The sequence below is a fragment of the Danaus plexippus genome, chromosome 7 (genome assembly GCF_018135715.1).
Source record: "Danaus plexippus chromosome 7, MEX_DaPlex, whole genome shotgun sequence".
Taxonomy (NCBI): Eukaryota; Metazoa; Arthropoda; class Insecta; order Lepidoptera; family Nymphalidae; genus Danaus; species Danaus plexippus.
In genome coordinates this window covers 216249-238374 of record NC_083541.1, presented here as the reverse complement: position 1 = coordinate 238374, position 22126 = coordinate 216249, and the positions used below count along the sequence as shown (strand labels likewise).

Sequence of the window (22126 nt, the reverse complement as noted above, 5' to 3'; positions counted from 1 at the left end):
TATTTGCTGGTACCAATGATACTGTCATTTATGGCATCAGTTTTTTATCCTGATCTGCATGAAATAATAAACAAGGTATAATTAACGCTGGAAGTTTCAAGAAAACCAAAGAATAACCGGAAACACTGGGCTTATGCTAATGAGGTCGTTCAGAATGCGTTCAACAGCTCACCCTAACGTACACCACTCATTAAAGACCTCAATGTCAGAGAGAACTAATCGTCGCCTATGGATACAAGAAGATAAAATCTTCAAGGTATTTATATAACGCATAATCATGTCTCCCTGGTACTGTCTCGGTTGAAAAAAACTGAATATTTTCGTGTTCATTTTCTTCATCTTTGTATAACAAGTAACATTTGTGGCACTCTTTGTCAGACAAATACATCGAGGAAATGAACCGATCACGACGACTACAGAGTCCGTATAAGTTGTAATTAATATTAAGTCATTCGGACGTGCGATTAAAATTTTCTTATTGTCTCAAAATATAACAAAATAGCGCCTTCGGGTTTGTAGAAATTAGGCATTTCTTTGCTAGATTTCAATTTTATAATCTAGATGTATTCCGTATATTTTTCTCAAAAACTACTTTTTATATTAACTGTGAAAGTACTTTTAAAAATTACATACTATAATTTTTGAAGAAGGCCATTAAAATCGTAGACATCAAAGACATTTTTAAAGTTAAATTGAACTGGTTTTCAAAGAAGCTGATGCGGCTGAAGCGACTGACGTGGTTTTCGAGAGAAATTTAAATATTCTACATACATGCACTCTGATAGAAGAGGAACGTAAGACTTACGACATACAACATGACACACGAGATGGTATTAGGTTTTTATTAATTTTATTCTTATACTGATTGATAAATAAATAAATATTTAAATTAAAAAAAAATACATATTTCTGTATATTATATTTCCAAATACAAGTTAAAATAAAACTAGTTTTCGAACATGACTCAAGTGTTTATTTTAAATGGATGTAATGAATCTCCTCTCCCTGTGAAGACGGTTGCTACAAAGTAACGAGTTCGGAATAATGGTAATAATATTAAAAATAGAAATACGTAGCACATATTGTAGCTTAAATAACATTGAAAATCCTGGTACGATAGTAATGAAAAAAGTCTGCGATCAGGAATATGACAGGGTCCCAATTTATTTCCCAAAACAAACCCAGGAGCGAGATGACGCGAGCTAATTTAGCGCTAGCTGCATGCTTGTTATTTATCACCGAGACTATTGCAAGCTGCGGACACCACAAGCTATGAGAACCCCGCGGTTCATAACATACAGCAAATAGCTATAATAATGTTTCAAACAATTATCAGTTTATATAATAATTCACTTGTAATTTTTGATAAATTTCGTTTCAGTACTTACTACTACTACTACTACTAGTGTCTTTAATGAAGGCTACCGCTTAACTCAATTTTAAGAAAGGAAGGTCTCAAAGTAAATTTCAAACAAGTGTACTTAGTTACGGACGTACTATCCTTTAATTTTTTTAACTGTTTCTCGTGGGACATAAGTTTAAAGTTTATGAGACGGAAAGAGCTAAAGTTAAAGAAAAATTTACTGTAAATTTAAATCAAATTTGAATTTGGGAATTGAGCATAAATATTAGGCATCGATCATACGGACATTATGTTGTGTATAAACATCCAATGTTCTAGTTACTTTTATATATTTTATTTAAATTTTATACGTTTAGTTATTCGTGTAACCATTTTTCACATAGCCTATGTTGTTATATGTAAACTTATAATTAAATGTGTAATCGTAAGCCGCCATCCATATCAAGGAACGCCGGTTGTAATTGAAATAAAACCAATAGCAAGTAACATGCATGAGTGAGTGATTCTTATAAATGACTCTACTAATGACGTCTACGATTTTTGCAAGTATTCATTTAAATAAAACTAAGGTTTTCAGATATACTACGCGCTTTTTATTGTTTTAAAACTGCATCCTCCCCACGTTTTGGAACCTTTGTGAAACGACGAGACGACATGTTCATCTTGTCTGCCCGTGATCACGGCTAATATCTGATATGAAGTTGTGTATAAAATTTTCAACGAAAGAAAAAAATGAATAGAAATATGATTAATCGCTCGTTCTCTATTAATCATATTATTTACTTCTCACGAAGTGCACAATAACAAGTTAATTACCTAAATACTTAATAATTTGCCTTCCTATTTCATTTGAAACGCTGACTTTGTTGTCTTGGACTGTCATACACAATGTTAGTTGGGCCACCGCGCCGCAGATGTTGCAATATGTATTTTATTGCCATAGAGCGAGGAGCTATTTTCACTGGCGAGGCTTTTCATTAATAACGCCGAAAGAAATTATCACATAAATTAGTCGCCACGGACCAATTTTCTTCACAGTGCCGAGTAACATCACCAAGAAAAACGTATGCCTGTTAATTTGCATACTTAAAATGTAATTTATCGTTCACTCGCTATCACATTGAATAATGACTGTTCTTTTGTTAGTAAAAAATAAATAAATACAAGACAAATAACAGGAATGCTTTTAAATTGAATCAAAAGCGGTGTGGAAATCTGGGCCGTGCAAAGGTCTCGGGGCTGCGAAAATAAAATTAAACAATTAATTTGACCCAAACCAATTAAGAGTCAGTGAATGCCATATTTTTATTCCGACCCGCCCCCGCCACTTAGGGTCGGCGGAAATATGTAAAAGAGCTTCTTGGACAAATTTGTAATATAAGCTGTCGTCCCAATACTTTACTCGTTTTTTAGGTATCATTTGTTTATCTCAACTTCAAATATTGTTTAATTTTTGAAAATATTTTAGTGAATATTAAAATTACTAAATTCTTGTCGCCGTTCAATCCATGGGAAACTTATTCAACCTTCTAGGACGACTTAGACCGCGTTAACATTAATACGAGTATATTTGAGATGAGATTTCAGGAGTGAAATAAAGAGACTCGTATCATATTTATAAAAAGTAGGAAATTATATTTGCCAAATATAACGGTTTGTATAATAGTTACGTATAGGAGCCGGTTCATAAAGTCATCGCATTGAAATAAACCCGTGAACCGTCGGAACGCTTCAAATTATAATTAAAGGGAAGAGTGTTGTCGTGAGATATCGCTAATCCGTTAACTGTTCTAGCTCGAGTCTGCTACATGCAGAACCTTTCATAATACTGTTCCACGTCTATAATGTTATAAACTGTTTGCTCGTTTCAAGTATTTTCAATCCTTTACTACTAAAATCTTCTGTATTTGTTAGTAGAATGCTTTTCCAACGAACAAAAAACTTCAATGCGACATATATCCAAAGTAGCGATTACTTTCTGTCACCGTAATTTTGTTATGTTTTTATTAAATCGTCAATATTGATACGCGAAGTGTTGTCATCATATATGGAATTCATGAAACAATATTAAACTATAATCTACGAAATTTAACCGTATATACGATAAACATATAAAAGTCGCCTCTTGTGTATCCAATATTTGGCAAGAAAATTAATTCCTGAATAAAGCTGGGGTGAGGAAGAAACGGCGATTAGTCGCTGAGCTGAGTTTTCTGAAATTATGTCCACGAAACGCCTTACGCATTCAGGCTACATAATTGTCTTCGATAATCCTTTTTCAATGTGCATTGTACAAACTACAGATGTTTATACATAGCCCTGAGATATTAAATAAGTATAAACTTAAAAATAAAACTAATATTTTTCGGATTTTACTACTCGAATTTTATTACTTTAAAAACTACATAATCCCGACGTGTCGGTTACTTTTAAGCAACCGTGATCACGGGCAGACGAGATGTGATAATAATATAAACTTATCTCTTTACTAATTTTATCCAAAATTTTCGTTACAGTAATTTTCCTTTCCGTTTGTAAATTATTCAACGTTCTGTCATTTCCTACGTCGTGACAGTCTCACGTACTCGCTTGTAAATATTTTGATAATTCGTTTATCTAAAATACCAGATGTTAAGCACAGAGGCGCATAAAGCTGTGTATACACGTTCTTTATGCATTAAGCTATCACTTCTTGTAAAACAACCTTAATCTTTCTTTACGGTGTTGGGGTTTTTTAGACTCGTCGAAGGTTTATCTGTTAATTTATGAAGAAAATAAGGAACTAAATTTCAGGTAAAAATAACATTTGAACATACCGAGAAACTAATTAGAGACTTATCCTTAATTTATCATCATTTAATATTATTTCCTTTTTATATCTGACTAGCTCCTCGCCCCGGCTCTGATTATTAAAGAGATGGCTTCCTTAAAAAGATTAATTAAACTTGAAATATCATTGGAATTTCCAATTATTATCTTTATAATATTTTTTTGTCTCATAAATAGTTCATTGACGTATTGATTTTCATTTAAAGATTCTTCAAGTAAAATTTTAATTTTCCACAACTAAAGTGTTTTCATACAAAAAAATATATTTTCCCAATTCTTTGTTCCTGGTAGATACATTTACATCTGAGGAAGTAAAGAAAAAAAATCAAAACTTGTAACCGAGATCAAAAAGAGTAATACTTAAAAAAACAGGCTTTAATAAATTTAAAGCGTATTGCTTCCTCATCCACTGCATGTTCTGTAGTGGCAATAAGTAATACGCGATCATGCTAGGATGTGCTCATGTAGTTTAATTTTGTTGTTAAATTAATTTGTTAGTCTACATTGACCGGTGTATTAAAACTAAACAAAGTCGTCCGGTATTTAGGCTGTGGTTTAGTTAAATCAATCGCTATTCAATGAACTGGTTAATCTAAACTAACAAGCGGGCGGTTATAATGATCTGATTTAGTCCCATCAGAATTCCAGTGCTGTTTTAACTATTGCATATGAGCCTATGAAAATATTAAATACGCTGTATCTTTGCTGGTCTGAGCGTCTACACGTTATATTAATACATAACACAGGTGACATTTACACGTTGTCGCTTGAATCATTTCTGACAATGTCAATATAAGCGTGGTTTGAAATAGGATGCAACACGTTTAAAACGACATTATTAATACATAGTACAAGGGAATTTTTGTTCTCTTCTTTAATAAAATAAACAATAGTGACAATGTTTATATTGTATAATAATAGTGAATGTTAAAAGTCCATAAAGTCCATCCAATTTATAAAGTAGACGCTACAATACGTCTGTCACGAGTTTATAACACCTACGTCTTCTGCATGACAACACGGGCGACGGACGGACGGCTACATTATAAATGATCCGCTATAAGAAAATATGTTTTGTTTTGTTTCGTTACGTTGAATATATTATGGGAGTAAAGTGTCTCTTTTAAAAAATGTACTAAACTTACAATATATTATGTCAACAAAATATATGAACACACTGACAAAAATAATAAAAATATCCATTCAAACAAACAGCATCTACTTTATATACAACAATTATTACAAAATTGTGTTGATAACGAGACAGGAGGCATTTGATCTGAAAGTTTGTGTATTTCCTCCAACATAACAACCGTACATAAATAATTTAATGTGGAAACATTATTATATACATAACACGCTTTAAGAGCTCACGTTATGTTTGTATTATACGTTTGGTTTACGAGGAGCTTCCAAATTACCGGCTCAATTATATGGAATTAGCCGACGACATCTAAAAACTTGTATTTTATTGGGTCGTCATGATGGAGTCGAAACGTTATCTTTACGACGAGCTGGCTTTATTCCCCCTCCGCCGACACCTGGCACGGCTGATAAATATTTCCGAAACAGCACATCGTTACTTGATTATGGCTCTGAAATTATTTGACTTACATTTTTATATTATTGTACGTGTCCGCTGACGTTTCATGCGAGATATACGTTTACATTACGTGAGAGGACATTTATTATTTTGTTTTTTAAATGAGTTATCTTTTATTATAACAGAATTGGTATTATCATTGGCTATATAAGATAATTTAACTTTAACAAAACGAAAATATAGACCTCTGAAAACTTTGATGATATTAGCTGGTAAGAAATAAAATATTTTTTTATTTATTTAACATAGATTTATTAAGCATATATTAAGTTAATAAAGTTAAATATTGCATTAAAACTAAGATTATTTATTTTACTATTTCATTTTAACCGAACCGACCGACCCATGAAAACCGTCTTAAGGTCGATCACTGCAGTTTTACCAACACACGCTCAGTGGAGTTTCAGCCACACCGTCGCCTTTTTGCACTCCATCCAGCATCTTAGTCAAGCCCTTAAAATTTCAAACCATTATTGGGGAAACCTGCAAGCTAAGAAGATGAATTATGACAATAATTACGGCTTAATCTTAGAATCGCATACTTTTTAGATCTTGATAATGGATCTTATACATATATGTCTATATGGTTCATTATAAATATATATTAAGTCTCACTTATTACATTCATGAGCCTTAAAAATTGTTACCCCAAAAACGAGAAAACTTTTCCAATTTATGCAATTGTTTATTATCTAATTCTGTTTCATGAAGTGGTGAATGAAATTGAAAACCTGTTTGAATCTGCTGCAAGATTTATTCACAATCTTCGTAAAATCAAATCTAGCTAGCTTGTAGGTAAACAGCTTAAAGTACAGTTTAAACTCACTTCACTCACGAAGTGATTGGAAATACGGGATATATGATTATATGAAGTGTTAAAGTGGTATCAGTTAAGCATTATTTAAAACTGAAATCCTTTATTACACGTAGTGATGATTTCATTTGGTTCGTAGCCAATCCGGGCCCGGCAGGAGCCCGTTCCTTAACTTCACTTCACTTTCTCTTACTTTATTAACAATACGTTCCTTACACTGTTAGTTAATGTAGCGATATCAATCACTTTTTAAACTAAATCCTGGCTTCGCTTCCTTCTCGACGGCAGACTGGAAATAACTGACCAGTGAAACACATATTTATATATATACTACTCTATTGAAGAGAACAAAAAGATGATATTTTTAATAAGTGACATACCTTTGTAAGGAAATATCAAAAATCACTTACAGAAATACTAATCTTAAGAGCAATCACGATCTTTCCTTTGAGAAATTATTAAAAAGAACAAAACACTGTATACAAATAATTACAAAATCTTGACAAGAGAAATAATATAAAAACATGTAAGTAAATTAATAAATATTTGTTATAATTTAAACAAACGATCAAAACAATGGCTCCAGTAATAACATAGAATCCATTCAAATAGATGTGAAGTGACTCGTCTGTGGGCCGGAATTAATATGAATCTATTAATGTTGCTCTATCGAATGCTTTCACTCGTGTCTTGAGCACCTACCCGCCGCTCTAATATATATTGACTAGTACGAACATTACAGTTAGTCAGAATGAAATTGATAAATAGTATTATAAACATACCAAAAAAATGTTTCATTAAGATCGCGTGTCTAAGGGGCTTATTTAAAAAGATATGGTTCTTGAATCATTTATGTAACCGTCACTTATGACAAAAGATGTAAATCTCTCGAGACAGTTGGCAAGTTATAAGACCAGCTATTATTATAATTACTTGAAATGTAATGATAGTAATTATTACGTGTTGTTATCATTCGATCCAGAAACCTACCGGAAGTCGGACGCGGCCGGTTTTGGACCCTGACGCAATCATTGTGAAAGTAGTCTGCGACACATTACTTAACACACTTACGAGTATGTACGTATGTCTGTGTGTTATGCAATAAAGATCAACCGAACTCCTCTATTTTAATACAAATGGATACAAAAGAACATTTAAATGTAACAGTGATAGGAAATTGCATTTTTAACGGATCTGGCTTAGGAGTTTGTGTGATGGAACCAGGCGGCGGCGGGGTATGTCGACTTGCGCAAGCGCTGCCAGCGACTTTAATTCTTTGAATAATTTGTTAATTGACTTAGGCCGTGAGAAGAACAAGAAAATACATCAAATATTAAATATATAGAGCAAATAATTGAATTCATTTCTAGAAAAGATATTCAGCTCGTTACGAAGCTTTTAATAAAGACATAAATGACATTTACATTAAATAAAATTGTATATTGTTATACTTTATTCCAAGCGTGACTTTTATTGAAGCGAATTGCTAGCGACTGAAATTATATATAATGAAAGTGACTCGAATTTAATTTGAACTTGCATTTCGCAAATAACAGTCCATTTTGATGGAACAAATTGATTTATAATTTTTACTATTTGAGCCTTTTTGGAGTCAAAATGTACATTGAATTCAGATCGTACAATTTAATATGTTACAAAACTCAACATTGTCAGTATTAATGATGAGATCAATCAGAATGTATGGAGCTAAGTGTCGGTAAGTTTGAGCGGAATTTTGCGCAAGGCACGGAAAGCCCTTATTTATTAATAACCGCCTTACATGGCTCTACTCATGTGTTACATACTATACATATATTGCATCCAAAACTGTCGCAAGATGTTTTATATTATGAATCTAAGTCCGACCTCGAGCCTGTGAGAATTCAGTTTTGTGTTTGTGAATTGATTCACAGCTAGGAATGAATTAATAACGATTTTACCAAAAAAACCTTAAATTTCAACATTCTTTGTACTTTCAAATAGATTTGTTCTACACAATGCCTCGAGTACTGTGATCAGACATCAGGGTTGCATCTGGTTCATTTACTTATATTTCATGAGAATTACCAAACTATCTGAACTCAACAAATATTTACATTCAGCCAATCAGTGTCTTAAACATCGTATATACTAATATGAAACGAAATGTCCTTCAAAGCCTTCATATTATATACATAGGTCAAGCTATTTTTCGCTTATTCATATTCTTAAAAGACTATTAATATAAATATCAAGTGTTTCTTAATTGTGATCTAGCCTTTATCGTCTATTACCTTTCGTTTTTGATGTTTTTAATCGATCCTTGCATTATAAAAGTTGAATTTATATTAACAAAATTATGCATTCATTACATAAGCCGATAATAAAATTCTCTCCGCTCTTAAAATAGACTTGGTTTAATATAAAATTTAAATTTCAACACTTACCAATATTAACCATAAAGTTATAGATTAAGTGAAAACACGAAAAATGTTGCCGAAATATTTTAACCGAGAACTGGTTTAATTATAAGATCATAAATTGATCGATGAATTTAAATTATTTTCTGCGGTTTATGACACAAAGCTGCGGTTCAATTAAAACGTGGTATGGGGTCTTGGTAACGTACGAATACACACATACCATGACCCTCCGCCTTATGAACTTCCAATAAGAACCGAGAAAACATTTTCAGTGCTCTTCTTTCTATAAATTCTATTATTAATTACAATAGCAGGACACATGGCAATTTAAAAAGTGATTTATAATATAAAATAAAATATAAATGATATATAAACAATTATTAAGTAACAGGTCCAAAGTCATCAAACAAAATATACATACATATAATATAAAAAATATAAATATAAACTGCAAAACATTAAACTTTAAATTTATTTAATTACAATTAATAGTCAAGTATGATTATTATACATATCTTTTTTATATATCTTTTGTAAAAAAAAAGAATGCTATTGACTGTACTCTATATACTCTTTCCTTATACTAAAGCTGAACGTTAAACTGCCAAAGTGATGTGAAGTCGTTGTAACGATAGAATAGAGATTATCTTTATCCCTTTTAAAGGTAGTTCAAATCAACTTTAGATGAATGGGAAAACGCTGAAAAAGTTTAGCTTTCTTTTTATATGTAGCACCCGACACGATTGATTTTGCCTTATAAAAACCTATCTATTAAACCTCAAACAAAAACATCCCGAATGGACAAAGGTCCCGATTAGGTCATTATTGGTGTTATTTCGGGATAAATATTTGGTCTAAAGTAATATTATTAGTTTGCTCTTAAAATATCAACGTACTAAAATTTATGTTTTTTTTTTTGTAATAATTTTAATAATTTTGTATCATGAGAATATAATGTAGCCAAATTTTATTCAGATCATGAAATTGTTTGGGTCGGTGCGTGTGTTTGTTCGTATTTCAATGTTGTAATGTTTGCTAATGGTTAGTAGGACGGACCCAAAACTTAAACATTAATCTGAACCTTTATTTATATGAAGTCCTTTATTTATGTATTCTGATATATAATACATTATAATCTGATACCTTTTTCTAAGTACCTTACGTATAATTAAAGTGTGAGAGCTCACAAACCTGATCTCAAGATACAATAGAGATTTCCTAAGTACAAATTTGGTGAGTAACATCGCGGCGCGGCGATACGAATGATTGTTTCATTGTAATAGTAATTTAATGTAGGTTATATCTAAACAAATCTGAGAAACAGATCTTGTATAAGCGAGGCTGTGAATATTTCGTTATTTTTGAATCTATTTTACATTTCCTGCTTCAGTCAACAGACATCAAGTTCTCCTTTAATGATAGTTTAATAAAATCCACGACGAGGCCGCATAGAATAAGCAATTGAGTTAATCTATGAACTCATGCAACTAAAAAAATTAATACCACATTTAAACTGGCTGAATATTTAATATATTAGAGTAACATTAATAATATTAAATATAAATTGATCTGAATGTTATATATTGACTCCTTATCCAAGTTATCAAAGCAATTCCAAAATGGCGTAACGACGTTTCATCTCAATAAAAGCGTTCGCGAGTCGCCGGCCAGCTCACACGCAGGCTCCCGGCGAAAGCTGCGAGGGTTCTATAGTTTAATATACCGTGCTTGTTGATAAAATGAAATTTACGGTCAGTTGTGTGTTTGAAGTGATATTAAAATTAAACATAGATCTGTTCCTTCACTCATCAATTATATATTACAGCTAGAAGCGACACGCCAATGATTCAGTTAGAATTAATAATGAATAAAACGAAATCTTGTGTACATATATAATAATAATATATATAATTTATTGAAGTTAACATTTTAATTTCGTTATGATTTATTGATACTTAACAGAATTAATTTTAATGATATGAAACCTTCTTTAAAGAATAATATAATCTGTAAAAACTAGTTAATTTACATATGACCAAATGTTTAAATTAAAATATATATATTATTTTCACATGAGTTAGTGATTCCTAATTTATTAAACTTTTAATATATTTATCCTTATTTTATCAATAACTTTATATTTTAGCTGGCCATCATTTTGCTAGCAGCAGTTAGCAACGCTGCTAGAACTGACAAAAAGAGTCAAGAGAAGAATGAAGATAAACAAGAAAAGAGGGGACTCGTCGAAGGAAACTCTGGGGTTGATAAAAGAGCGCCCTTACTACCCACAGGTGTGAACTGACATATTTTGATTTATTTCTGGCATAAGACACAATATTAAGTTATGACATCTAAGACCTTCGCGAGTATTTATTTAAATTAAACTAATATTTTCCCATGTCTAGATAAGACGAGATTTTCTCGTCTCGATCTCGTCTGCCCTGAACCACAGTTGCTATAAAGTAATCGAAACGTCGGGAGTATGAAGTTTAAAATAATAAAATACATCCAAAAATATATGTTTAATTTATATTGTTAACTGGTTGTTAATTTTGGAAGCTAAGGTTTTGTAGAATATAATAATTAGATAAATGCATGTTTTAACTTGTTTATAAATTATAGTTCCACCATCGTCTCGAGTGGAGTACGCCAATACAAAACAATCTCTCCCGGACAAGTCGCCATCCCAGGTAAGTCCACTTTAATCACAGAATAAAACCTCTACCGAATATTCCACACAGGTCATGTTAAAACATTAATCGCCTTATACAACACATATGCTTAATATAAACCAAACCTGTTCATTCCAACTCTATACCTACATACCATATAATGTAGGTAGTGTTAATGAGATTGAGTAATCAATGCATACCGACACACATACATACTTTAGTTTTTACGTTAATCGTAATGTGCATAAGAATTTACATTCAATAATTTTAGCAAAAATAATGTATCATTGGCTGATTTAGTAATTCCAAACTCTTAGCAGAATGTTTTGGGTGATATTATGTAGAACATATTTTTTTGGAAATACTTATCACTGTTGTATTGGTATGTTTTAAAAAGAGAAGTGTGTTTATTTTAAATTATCAAATAACAACTTGTAAGATTTTAGGTTTACTTAAAAATGTTTAATTATAACACCGGTTGAGAATGTTGTTTCCACGGATAAGATAATTCTGTAGATAATTATTTAAAGTGTGGAAATAAGCCGTGTTGAAGGATTTAAATCGCGTGACATACATTAGTGGCTACGATACAGGAACTCGTTACTTTTTAAACTAAAGTCAAAAGATATTACTACATTCAATAGTTTTAGGGTAGAAATAGTAACTATATTGCACAAAAAACAAAACTTCCTCAATTATTGTTCTCTGATATAGTACGTTTCCCTTCAGTCCATTATTGAGTTTACATTTTTAGTAATATTCCTCATCCGTTAAGTGGAGCTCTGTCGGTGAAGCCTGTGAGTTATGAAAAAACTTCCTAACTAATTTAATAAAAAACTTCTAGGCTTTTACAACTTTCATATATTTTTGTTAGAAACTCAACTAAAGGTCACTTCAATTTCAGTTGTTACTCAACGTAGAACTGTACACGCTCATACAAAATAAATGTTACAACAAAATATAAGAGATAAAATTTCACACCATTTAAATCAAAATGAAAAAGGAAAATTTAAATCTCGCAGCGAATTAATAAAAGTTTCGATAAATTTTGTCATTAAGATTCTCGTTATAAATTACAAAAGTAATAAATATAACCGTTACTTGAAAGGGTTTTCATTAATTCTGGACATCATCCGTCCCCAGCGAGATCATCTCAACAGTTTAAAACACGGTGAAGATTAAAAGTAATTTTAAGCCGAAACTAAAAATGTTATAATTATATACATACATCAGCATGATCATTGCGGTGTGATTTCAAATATTCTCTTAACTAACAAATGTAGTTTTAAAAAGATACTATCGTTTAATCAAAAATGAACAACAGGTGTACATCCATCAGGAGTATTTAAGAGTACTTTTACTTTTACGATTGCTCAATACAAAGTTGAAAGTCAAAGCAACTACATAATGCAACGTGGTTTCATAAAAAACTGTCAGAGAAAAAAACGTATCCCTGAATACTGAATAGGTAACGATTTGAAAGTACTCCGAGAGCTGTTTTGATCCAAAACAAGCAGAATATTGGTCAGTGATAATATATTATTTAATTATATAAACCTGCCTCTCACACGAATTAGAAAAACTTGAAAACGGCGCTGGTTCTTATAAGGAGTTGTTCGCGTCAAACCGCATTGAATGTGTCTATGTAGAATACGTATAACATTTATATCGCTCATTAAGAAAACATTTCAATTCGAAGTTGTATTTACAAACTATTCATAATATTCTCGAGATAACAAGTGAATAAAAATGATAATGTTTTTGTTATTTTTTTTTCAATAACATTAAATTAATACATCGAGCCAATAGTCAGTGATGCGAGCCATTACAAATTATTTAATTCCGATACAAATCTTCGACGAATTTTAATAATTATATTTCTCCCACGTTTTATTTATATGTGAATATTACTTCCTACAATAACTGAATGCGACGTCATTTGATGAATCCGCTCTCTATTTAACTATATATTGATTTGTATGAACGTGAAAATTATCAACTCACCAATTTATATTTTCAGAAGGATCGTCAAAGTATATTCAAATATTTTTTATTTCTGTATTTTACTATACTTTAAATAACAGACTAATATAAGACTTAATTAATTGTATATAAAGTTTTTCACTGCTTTATATTCCAAGTTGGATTTAAATGGTGAAGTTGGGAAATAATGTTTAATGTGTTGCTTCAAGTCTAAATTCCTTCATCATACATAAACATGAGTGCAGTGGCATGAATTAATTCACCTCTTCATCCTTAGTGTGTGTTTTATAGTGACAGTGGAATGTAGGTTTTCAAAACTAAACGTTTTCAGTTAACTTTATAATACTTGTTATTTGCTTTCATTTATTTTAAAAACAAACCGGCGTTCTCTATATTTTAACAAATTAAATTCCACGATATGTTCAGTGAATGGAACGAAAACTGATTAAACAGTTATATTTTGTAGAATCAATTCATTATGTGAGACATTCTCAATATTTTGTCGATAAGTGAAAGCGGAAACAACGACCTGTCCTATGATGATAAATGATCACTTGCGATGTCTCACGAGATGATAATATTGTTACGATACATCGTATCAGTCAGAGACAAATGACTTAGGGTCGAAAGAATATTGGATAGAAAATATACAGTGGAAAGATGTGATACAAATATCTATAAATAACAATAAATAAATCATAAATATTCACTCATTAAATAATAAAAGTGATCTTTGTTGAATTCAAAATAACGAATTTCATCGTCAAATGTACAAATTATTTAAGTTCCACAGCACTGTCCTCACACTGTCATTCTACAAATACGTTAAGGGGATTGTGAATACAGTGTTTATTAAATTATTCTATCTATTATACATTCTGAAATAACATTGCCATATAACTACTACGTATACTGACAATGTTTCTAACCTATACGACAAAAAAATGCAATGATGTAGCAATGAGAAAGAGACAAGTTTAGAATAAAAAGAATATATTTAACGGTTGATGCAGTAGACTTTGGTTCCAGATTAAATAACAAGAATCAATCTTGGAAGAATAATCAGAATAGTCAATTAGAGCAGGTTGCATATAATGAAATCTAGATAAATCGAAAACACATATCATTACGACGCCCCGCCGAGCCGGCTCTAAAAATTTCGCCAGATGTTAGTACATTATGTTTTATTCATAACATTAGCCAGGCTGCAAGATTCCTTACACAGAGAAGTTGCAATTAAGACAAAATTATCATATATTATAATACTGATTGAGACTGATCCGCGGTGAACCCCTCTGTACCTGAATGTGTGAAGTATTTTCATTAAAACTCTAGATCCAACTGTGGGGCTTTAGTCAATTCTCGATCGAATATTAAGTAGACTAACTCGTAAATAACTATTACGCCTTTAAGATAAATTTAGCAAAATAATATCCAAACTAAACGCGGGGAAGTCACGCCAAAGTTAATGTTTTAATTTATGACTAAAGACAAAACATTAAGAGCTGACGTCCAACAAAAAGATAATTGCCGAAGAACGTTTAAAACGAAACGAAATAAAAAACACTGAGAATAATTAAAACGGAATTTTCATTATCAGGTTTCATTTTAATATTTACATTTAATGAAATGTATGGAGAGACGTTGTTCGACTCAAGCGTTAAATTATTGTTGGCCGTTTCAATATTATAATAATTAAGCATGTTATTTATATCATCACTTGCTCTCCGGGTATTTCTCTCTACTTATGTTTCATACACCAAAGTACTTTCATTATTCAGAAAAAACACAGGAGTTACCTTTGATAGCTTTGATAGCTGATATCGAAATACAATTATTTGTCACTTGAAAAAACCTTACCAATTCAATCATGCATGCACATACTTCCGTGGTTTTCTCATAAGGTACTCACATTAATATAAAATAATGTAACTTGTAACATCACCAAAATATGCTTACGTTTTTGTCAGTTTGTCAGACATCTGACAACCGACCAGGAGCTTGATTGGAGCCATTGTAATCTGTTTAAATGTAAAAGACGTCCGTTACAACGTAATATTTCTGTTTATTAATAATATAAATTATTGTACTATAATGATGCGCATTAATCTTGACGGGCTTATTTTATTCTCTAAGTGATATTTATCTCGGGACGGTTATTTGTCACCAAAATTATCAGCTGCGTTGTAATAGCAGCAATCAATGTAAATTGTATTAAAATCTAGCAAACAGGAGTTGGTCGACTGGTTGGAAGATCGGTCTAGTTTACTAGTGATCGTGGTGTCATCAAGATATGTAAGATTTTAACGATGTGTCCTGATGCATTAGTACAGGGTGGACATATAAACATTAACAACATATTTTTTTTTCAATTTTAACGTAAGTCCAAGAACATGTTTATCATAAAATTTTAACTGAAATTAAAGTTCAAATCGGGAACTGAGTCGCTTCCTTAAACGTGATACATATTTGAAGAGAATGTATAATTTGTAACACTTTAACATGTAAAAGCCTCTTGACTGTGAGCTTCCCTCTTAGCTCGCTGTAGTCTGTACACCTTAGTCTACGGTATTCATGTCACTATTTGCATCCTCATTAGACACGAGTCACTCAACAGCCTGTACCTAATGAGATCTAAGACTTTCGCGAATATTCATTTGACCTGTACTTAACCATTAAACATTAAATGTCTCAAAACTCATCAGTTGATCAAATTTTAGGAAATATTTTTTCAGAAGAAAAACTTCAACAATCTGTTAAAAGTTTCAACAGAATAATTCTATTCTATCATTTATGCAAATGAACTATTATCGTGAATATAATTATTAGATAGTGTAATAAAGATACAAGTAATTTGTAACAGATTAATAATGGACGCCGATCGTGTCCCGGGGTATTAATTTCCACTGAGGTATTGCATTGCTCTGTCACAGCTAGTTACATTATAATTGAAAAGCATCTAAACGTCTATATAATATGTGGCATCCATCGTGTGAAGCCACTTGAATAATGAACTTTATTACAAACGACACAAAGAATACAAACAGTTAGCATACATTTTGTGGCTCAGTAATATTTTATAACAATAATCAAGTATGGTTTATATAGAATATAAACCGGGAGCTTATCCTTGAACCTTCAGTGGAGGAACTAATAAAATATTCCACATCTGTCTCGACTTTATTAATATGTGACCATTACTGTTTATTATTTATAAATTGCTTTTCATTTTAAAGTCTACATATTCTAAAAAGGAAATACGTTTTGTATAGAAAGAGGAACCTTTTTGTTTTCGGAATATTCTCAAATGGAAAGTCACCTCTACTCAATCCTACATAAATCATGAAGACGGTATCGGAATACGAATTATATAAAAGTTCTGGTACTTAGAAACACTTTAATTATTTTTATTTCGCATATTTATTACATAATCTTTTATGGAACTCCTAGAAAGAATAATAAAAAAATATTAAAATATGGGAGAAATATGATATACTCTTAATACTTGATAAAATAAAATATGATTTAAAAGTACTCGATATAAATGATATAATTCAAATACATACAATACTCAAAATATTATGTTAAAAATGACTCAAAACTCATATTATTTGACATATATGACTTACTCTTTAAATAATAATCGAATAAATCACACAAAAATCGTATATTTTCTATAACAATCTTATTTAAACGTAACTACCAATCAAGTTTCCTAACACAATCATCCCAGCCTGTGTCCTCCGTCATAGCGATAATTCAAGGTCTCTATCTTACAAATACTCAGTTTACTTGAGTCAATTTCCCCGTAGATCTGTCTCGTCCATGAAATAATATGATGACACTAATCGCCTTATCTTCGGAGCTGGGGTGCAAAATAGCCTGCAGTTAGAAATCGACGGGGGAGAGATCCTCGGCTCGTTCTCATTGTTACACGACTTCATTGAAGTGCACAGTGATTTATGTTTTATATTTATATATTAAGAAATTCCTTTTCTCGTGACATTGTAACATTGATTTTTGATTGATTGATTGATTGATTAATATTCTTTAGATATCATCAGCAAACACAATCAATCGAGAACAATTTAAGACTACTCACAGGAGAAGCTTCAAGTAGCACTAAATTTGTTGAATCAATATTTTTTTTATGAAAGCAATAACGAAAACAATTCCTAATGGAGTTATAAATAATATGGAGTCAGTAATTTTAAACGAAGTCAAGACAAAATGTAATCATTGTCCGCGCCGTATAAGAGCGGGTCTCATCCCAATTGTTTTATAATATTTTTATAACGAATCACGGCAATAACCTGGAGACGAATATATTATAAAAAAAATATTATAAGTTCTTGTCGACATTCAACTGAATTCTTTTCAACTTTTAATATGTTTTCCTTTAACTTACAGCAAATCTACGCGACCCCTCAGCCACAGATCTCTAAGATTTCAGACTTCCTGACAGGCCATGGGGCAACATTCCCCTCCGCTATCGCCAGTCACCTCTACTCGCCGGTGTCTGTCTATAATCCCAAAGTTAGTATGTTTTATATAACTTTTAACTTTAACAAAGCCCCTTTGAAAACAGTTCTAAACTTTTCAATATAATATTGGCCCATAATTTAGTTTTTTAATTTCATAGACAATAACGAGCAAAATGAGATCTAATATTTTCCCGAGTATTCAGTTAAATGAAACTAATATTTTTGGATACATTACAGCAACCGTCATCACGAGGAGACGAGGTGTGAAACACATAAAAATTTTAGTTTTATTTAAATAACGAGCAAATTAAGATCTACAAATCTACAAATTCTACAACGAATTTCTTTAAAACATCTTAATTGGTCTTGTTATAAAAATTTCTTCATCCCCAATTGGTTATTTTTTTTTTTTGTTGATTTTTCTGCACTGTGGCAATCTGTTCGAAATCTATAAGCCACTTGTTTGGTTGGAGCTACATATCCTGGTTATTATAATGGTTTTCTTCGAGGGCCAATCAATTGCTAAACTATCCAGCAAACCCTCCTTTTGACTCAGTTTACAAATCTTTGGGCGAGTCGGGGAATGCCTTATATCTTTAGTCGGCTATAATGTAGACCACCCTCTCCACTCAAGGCCTGTGCGAGTTCATTTGCATGGGTTGCTAATTTTTCCTGGTATTTTAGGCTTGCCTGGATTATTTTCTCACGAACAGTGTTTATGCCTAGGTCGAGATATATGTATTTGTTGCTAATACATTGGGGTACCGTGAATATTAATCTTAGCACTTTACTTTGGAATCTTTCCAGAATGCCGATGGTTATAAAAACAATTTTTTCATTATTTTCTAGTTTGAAAACCCTACAACATACGAGGTATCAGCTCCAGTTCCTTCACAACTGGCGTACACCGAACACCAACAGAGTGTGCCGTCAGCTAACTCTCTTCACTTTAGTCCCAAACCTCAGAAACTATCAAACTACGTGCAGTCCCAGGAGCAACCAGCGTTTGAACAACAAAATCTCGGCTACGAGCCAATCATTCATCAAGTTCCCAATAACGCTATCAATAATAATTTCCAACCGGTACAATACAACCAAGCGCTCCCAGGGCAAGTGGAACAGCAACAACTGCACTTCGTCCAGGGTCAGTCCATACAAATTATCCCGAGAAATATTCAACAACATCCCATACTAATAAAGAAACATCGTCCTGAGCAAAGAGATATAAAGAGTGAACCGGTACCAGCGCAAATATTCAACAAACAAAACTTGCAACAGGTATATAGTGTAGTCTTCATATAATTTTTTTTTATGTATACATATATTTACAGCCGAGGCCCAGCGATCAATATATTCTCATGTTCTCAGGTGTATAATGATAAATCACAGAAAGCTCTGAGTTTCGCGAGCTTCACATACAACCCGTCCTCACAGCCAGCCCAACCCTCATATGACCAAATTCAAAACCAACAACTGTACACGCAATCTCAACAAACACATGTTCAGCAGCAACAGTTCCAACCGCAACCTCAACCACAACCTCAACCACAACAGTACCAGAATCGAGGACAGACTTACGAACAGATACCTTATCAATTACAGCAACAGGCACAGCTATCAGAGATCCCGTACCAACAAATTCCGCAACAAATACAACACCAACCGTCTCAAGCGCTGCAGTATCAACCCCAGGCGCAGGTACACTACCAAGACAACCAGGCTCAGCTGTATCAACAACTCCAGCAGCAGCTACTTCAATCACAGCTGCCGCAACAACAACAACAGTACTATCAGTTACAACAGCCTCAGCCTCAGCCTCAGCCTCAATATTTTGAAAAGCCTGAACAAGCCGCACAACAATCTTTTGTAGACCAACAGTACATTAAGCAGTCTCCGATCCAGGCTCAGTTTAACGAACAGCTCCCTCAACAACAGCCACAGAGCCTGTCATACAAACAGGCCGTCCCAGCACATTCATCACTTCCAGTACTTCCGACTTTCCCGCCGGTGCAGTACTTCGGAAAGTTCGCCCAGTCTGTTTTCGGAAATTCCCAGCATTGATACGACAACGATAACTATAACTGATCTGCATGAATTTAAAAACTGCTTTATAATATAATATATAAGGCAATAATAGAAGTCCTGTCTAGAGAGTATAACTTACATGCTGTCTCATAGCTCGCGAATCATTGATTCCTTTTGTAAATATTTATTTAAAGTATAACGAGACGTTGTTTAAGATGTTATATTGAGGCTTCATAGTATAATGAGCTTCTCCCCAGTCGGGAGATCGAAGTCACGTTTGAAAGATACCTGTGATTTAATATTAATTACATTATTTTTTTATATCATCCTTATTAATATTCGACTTATTACTATGTAATAATAAAGGTTAATTTAATTATCCTAAGTTTTTCATTTGAAACAAAACTGAAATTCAAAACTTAATTATAAGAATATCGTCAACTAAGAAACTGATTTGTCAAATATAAAAAGGACATAAAAAATCTACAAAGAAAAGTTATAACTAAGTATGTTTGTATTAAGTAGCTTTTCTGTAATAGAACTGCGTTTATTAGATTAAAGTTTTTTGTAATTGTTATTCATCAAAATCTTTTAACATACAGCATTTATACGTTGCTGTACTCGTACCTACAGACATTTGATATTCGTCGACCCGATACTGGCGTCCAAACTGGGACTCAAGATAACTCTACCATAACGATCTCTTCATGCTCTGTTTGAAAGCACTGTACAACTTGAATCGCTGCCAAATTCGTAAGACAATACAAAGAAATATCTATTACTTTTCGTTTCCATTTATTTTGTCCTTAAAACAGTTCAAAAATAAACTCAAAGGAACAATATCTTTTAATTGAGGGAAGTTTTAGAATGTTACGAGTATTTTATTTCAAGATGTTAGATCAACACTAACATCCGTAGAGTGAGTACAAATATTAGTTTTATCCTTCAATTAATGTTGGGCTGAAAATTTTTCTAATAATTTACAGTTGAAAATAGAATTAAAAATAAATTATCCTAGATGATTACTACACCTATAAACATAAATTGACACTTAACCGGAGTTAAAAATAAGGATGTTACTTTCTGTTAAAATCTGTAGCTTGTGTTGTATGTGAAGTTAACGAGTTATTTTATATATTACATTGCCTTATATAGAAATAAAATTAAGAAACAAATGTACAACTAGTCTAAGATAATATAATTAAAGCAAATTTGTCCCTAAAGCATCCAAACAAGTCACAGTCTATGACGGCGAGATCCAAATATTTTGATAGCTTCTGCAAAACCCTCTTAGTTCTTACAACAAAGGACATGTAATTATGCTCCTTCGGCTATTTCAACTTGAAATTAACAAATATCAGGATCTGAGCAATAAAATTAAACTTAGCTTTACGTCCTGTCTTTCTTCATTGTATTTTGTATAATATATAAGGTTTTAAATTAAAGCTAGACGCACTTATAACACTTATACTTTTTTATTAAATTAAGATAAAAAAGACATTTCAATTTATTTAAGACGTCACTTTCACTTAAATAGATGTTAAAATTATCTATGATATAAATAATGTATAAAATAAGCGTATAACTAAGACTGGAAACGTCATCAAAACGGTGAAGTAGTGTTATTGGAACGTATTCAAATGATCTGACCTCCGATCGACCTCACACCGCACTCCCATTAGCTTTGACTGAGATTTTGGCGAGGTTATAATATTCGGTCCTACCGAAACCTGCTTCAATATCAACCTCTGTGAGGCAAGGCTCTCTAGAACACATTGAGACAAGTACAGTGAAAGGCTAATTTATTTATAAACTGCGTTGATAACATTAACAGCACACAAACGAAATGTAAAACAATGAAGTCAAACTTTATAGTCAAACAATTTTGTTATTTATTTTAATCTATTGATATAATTATGACTCGCAGTCAAAGTTTATTGATGAAAAATAA

The 22126-nt window shown here is 32.0% G+C and overlaps 1 protein-coding gene across 1 annotated transcript; it reads left to right on the top strand.

Moving 5' to 3' along the window:
- The first annotated feature begins 10694 nt into the window (after positions 1-10694).
- LOC116770975 (putative mediator of RNA polymerase II transcription subunit 26) lies at positions 10695-20474 on the top strand. The gene is made up of 6 exons (XM_032662632.2): positions 10695-10762; positions 11158-11302; positions 11634-11701; positions 18077-18202; positions 19000-19428; positions 19519-20474. Exons 1-6 carry the CDS (start codon positions 10751-10753, stop codon positions 20209-20211), a joined length of 1473 nt encoding a protein of 490 aa, XP_032518523.2. The 5' UTR covers positions 10695-10750; the 3' UTR covers positions 20212-20474.
- The last annotated feature ends 1652 nt before the right edge of the window (positions 20475-22126 follow it).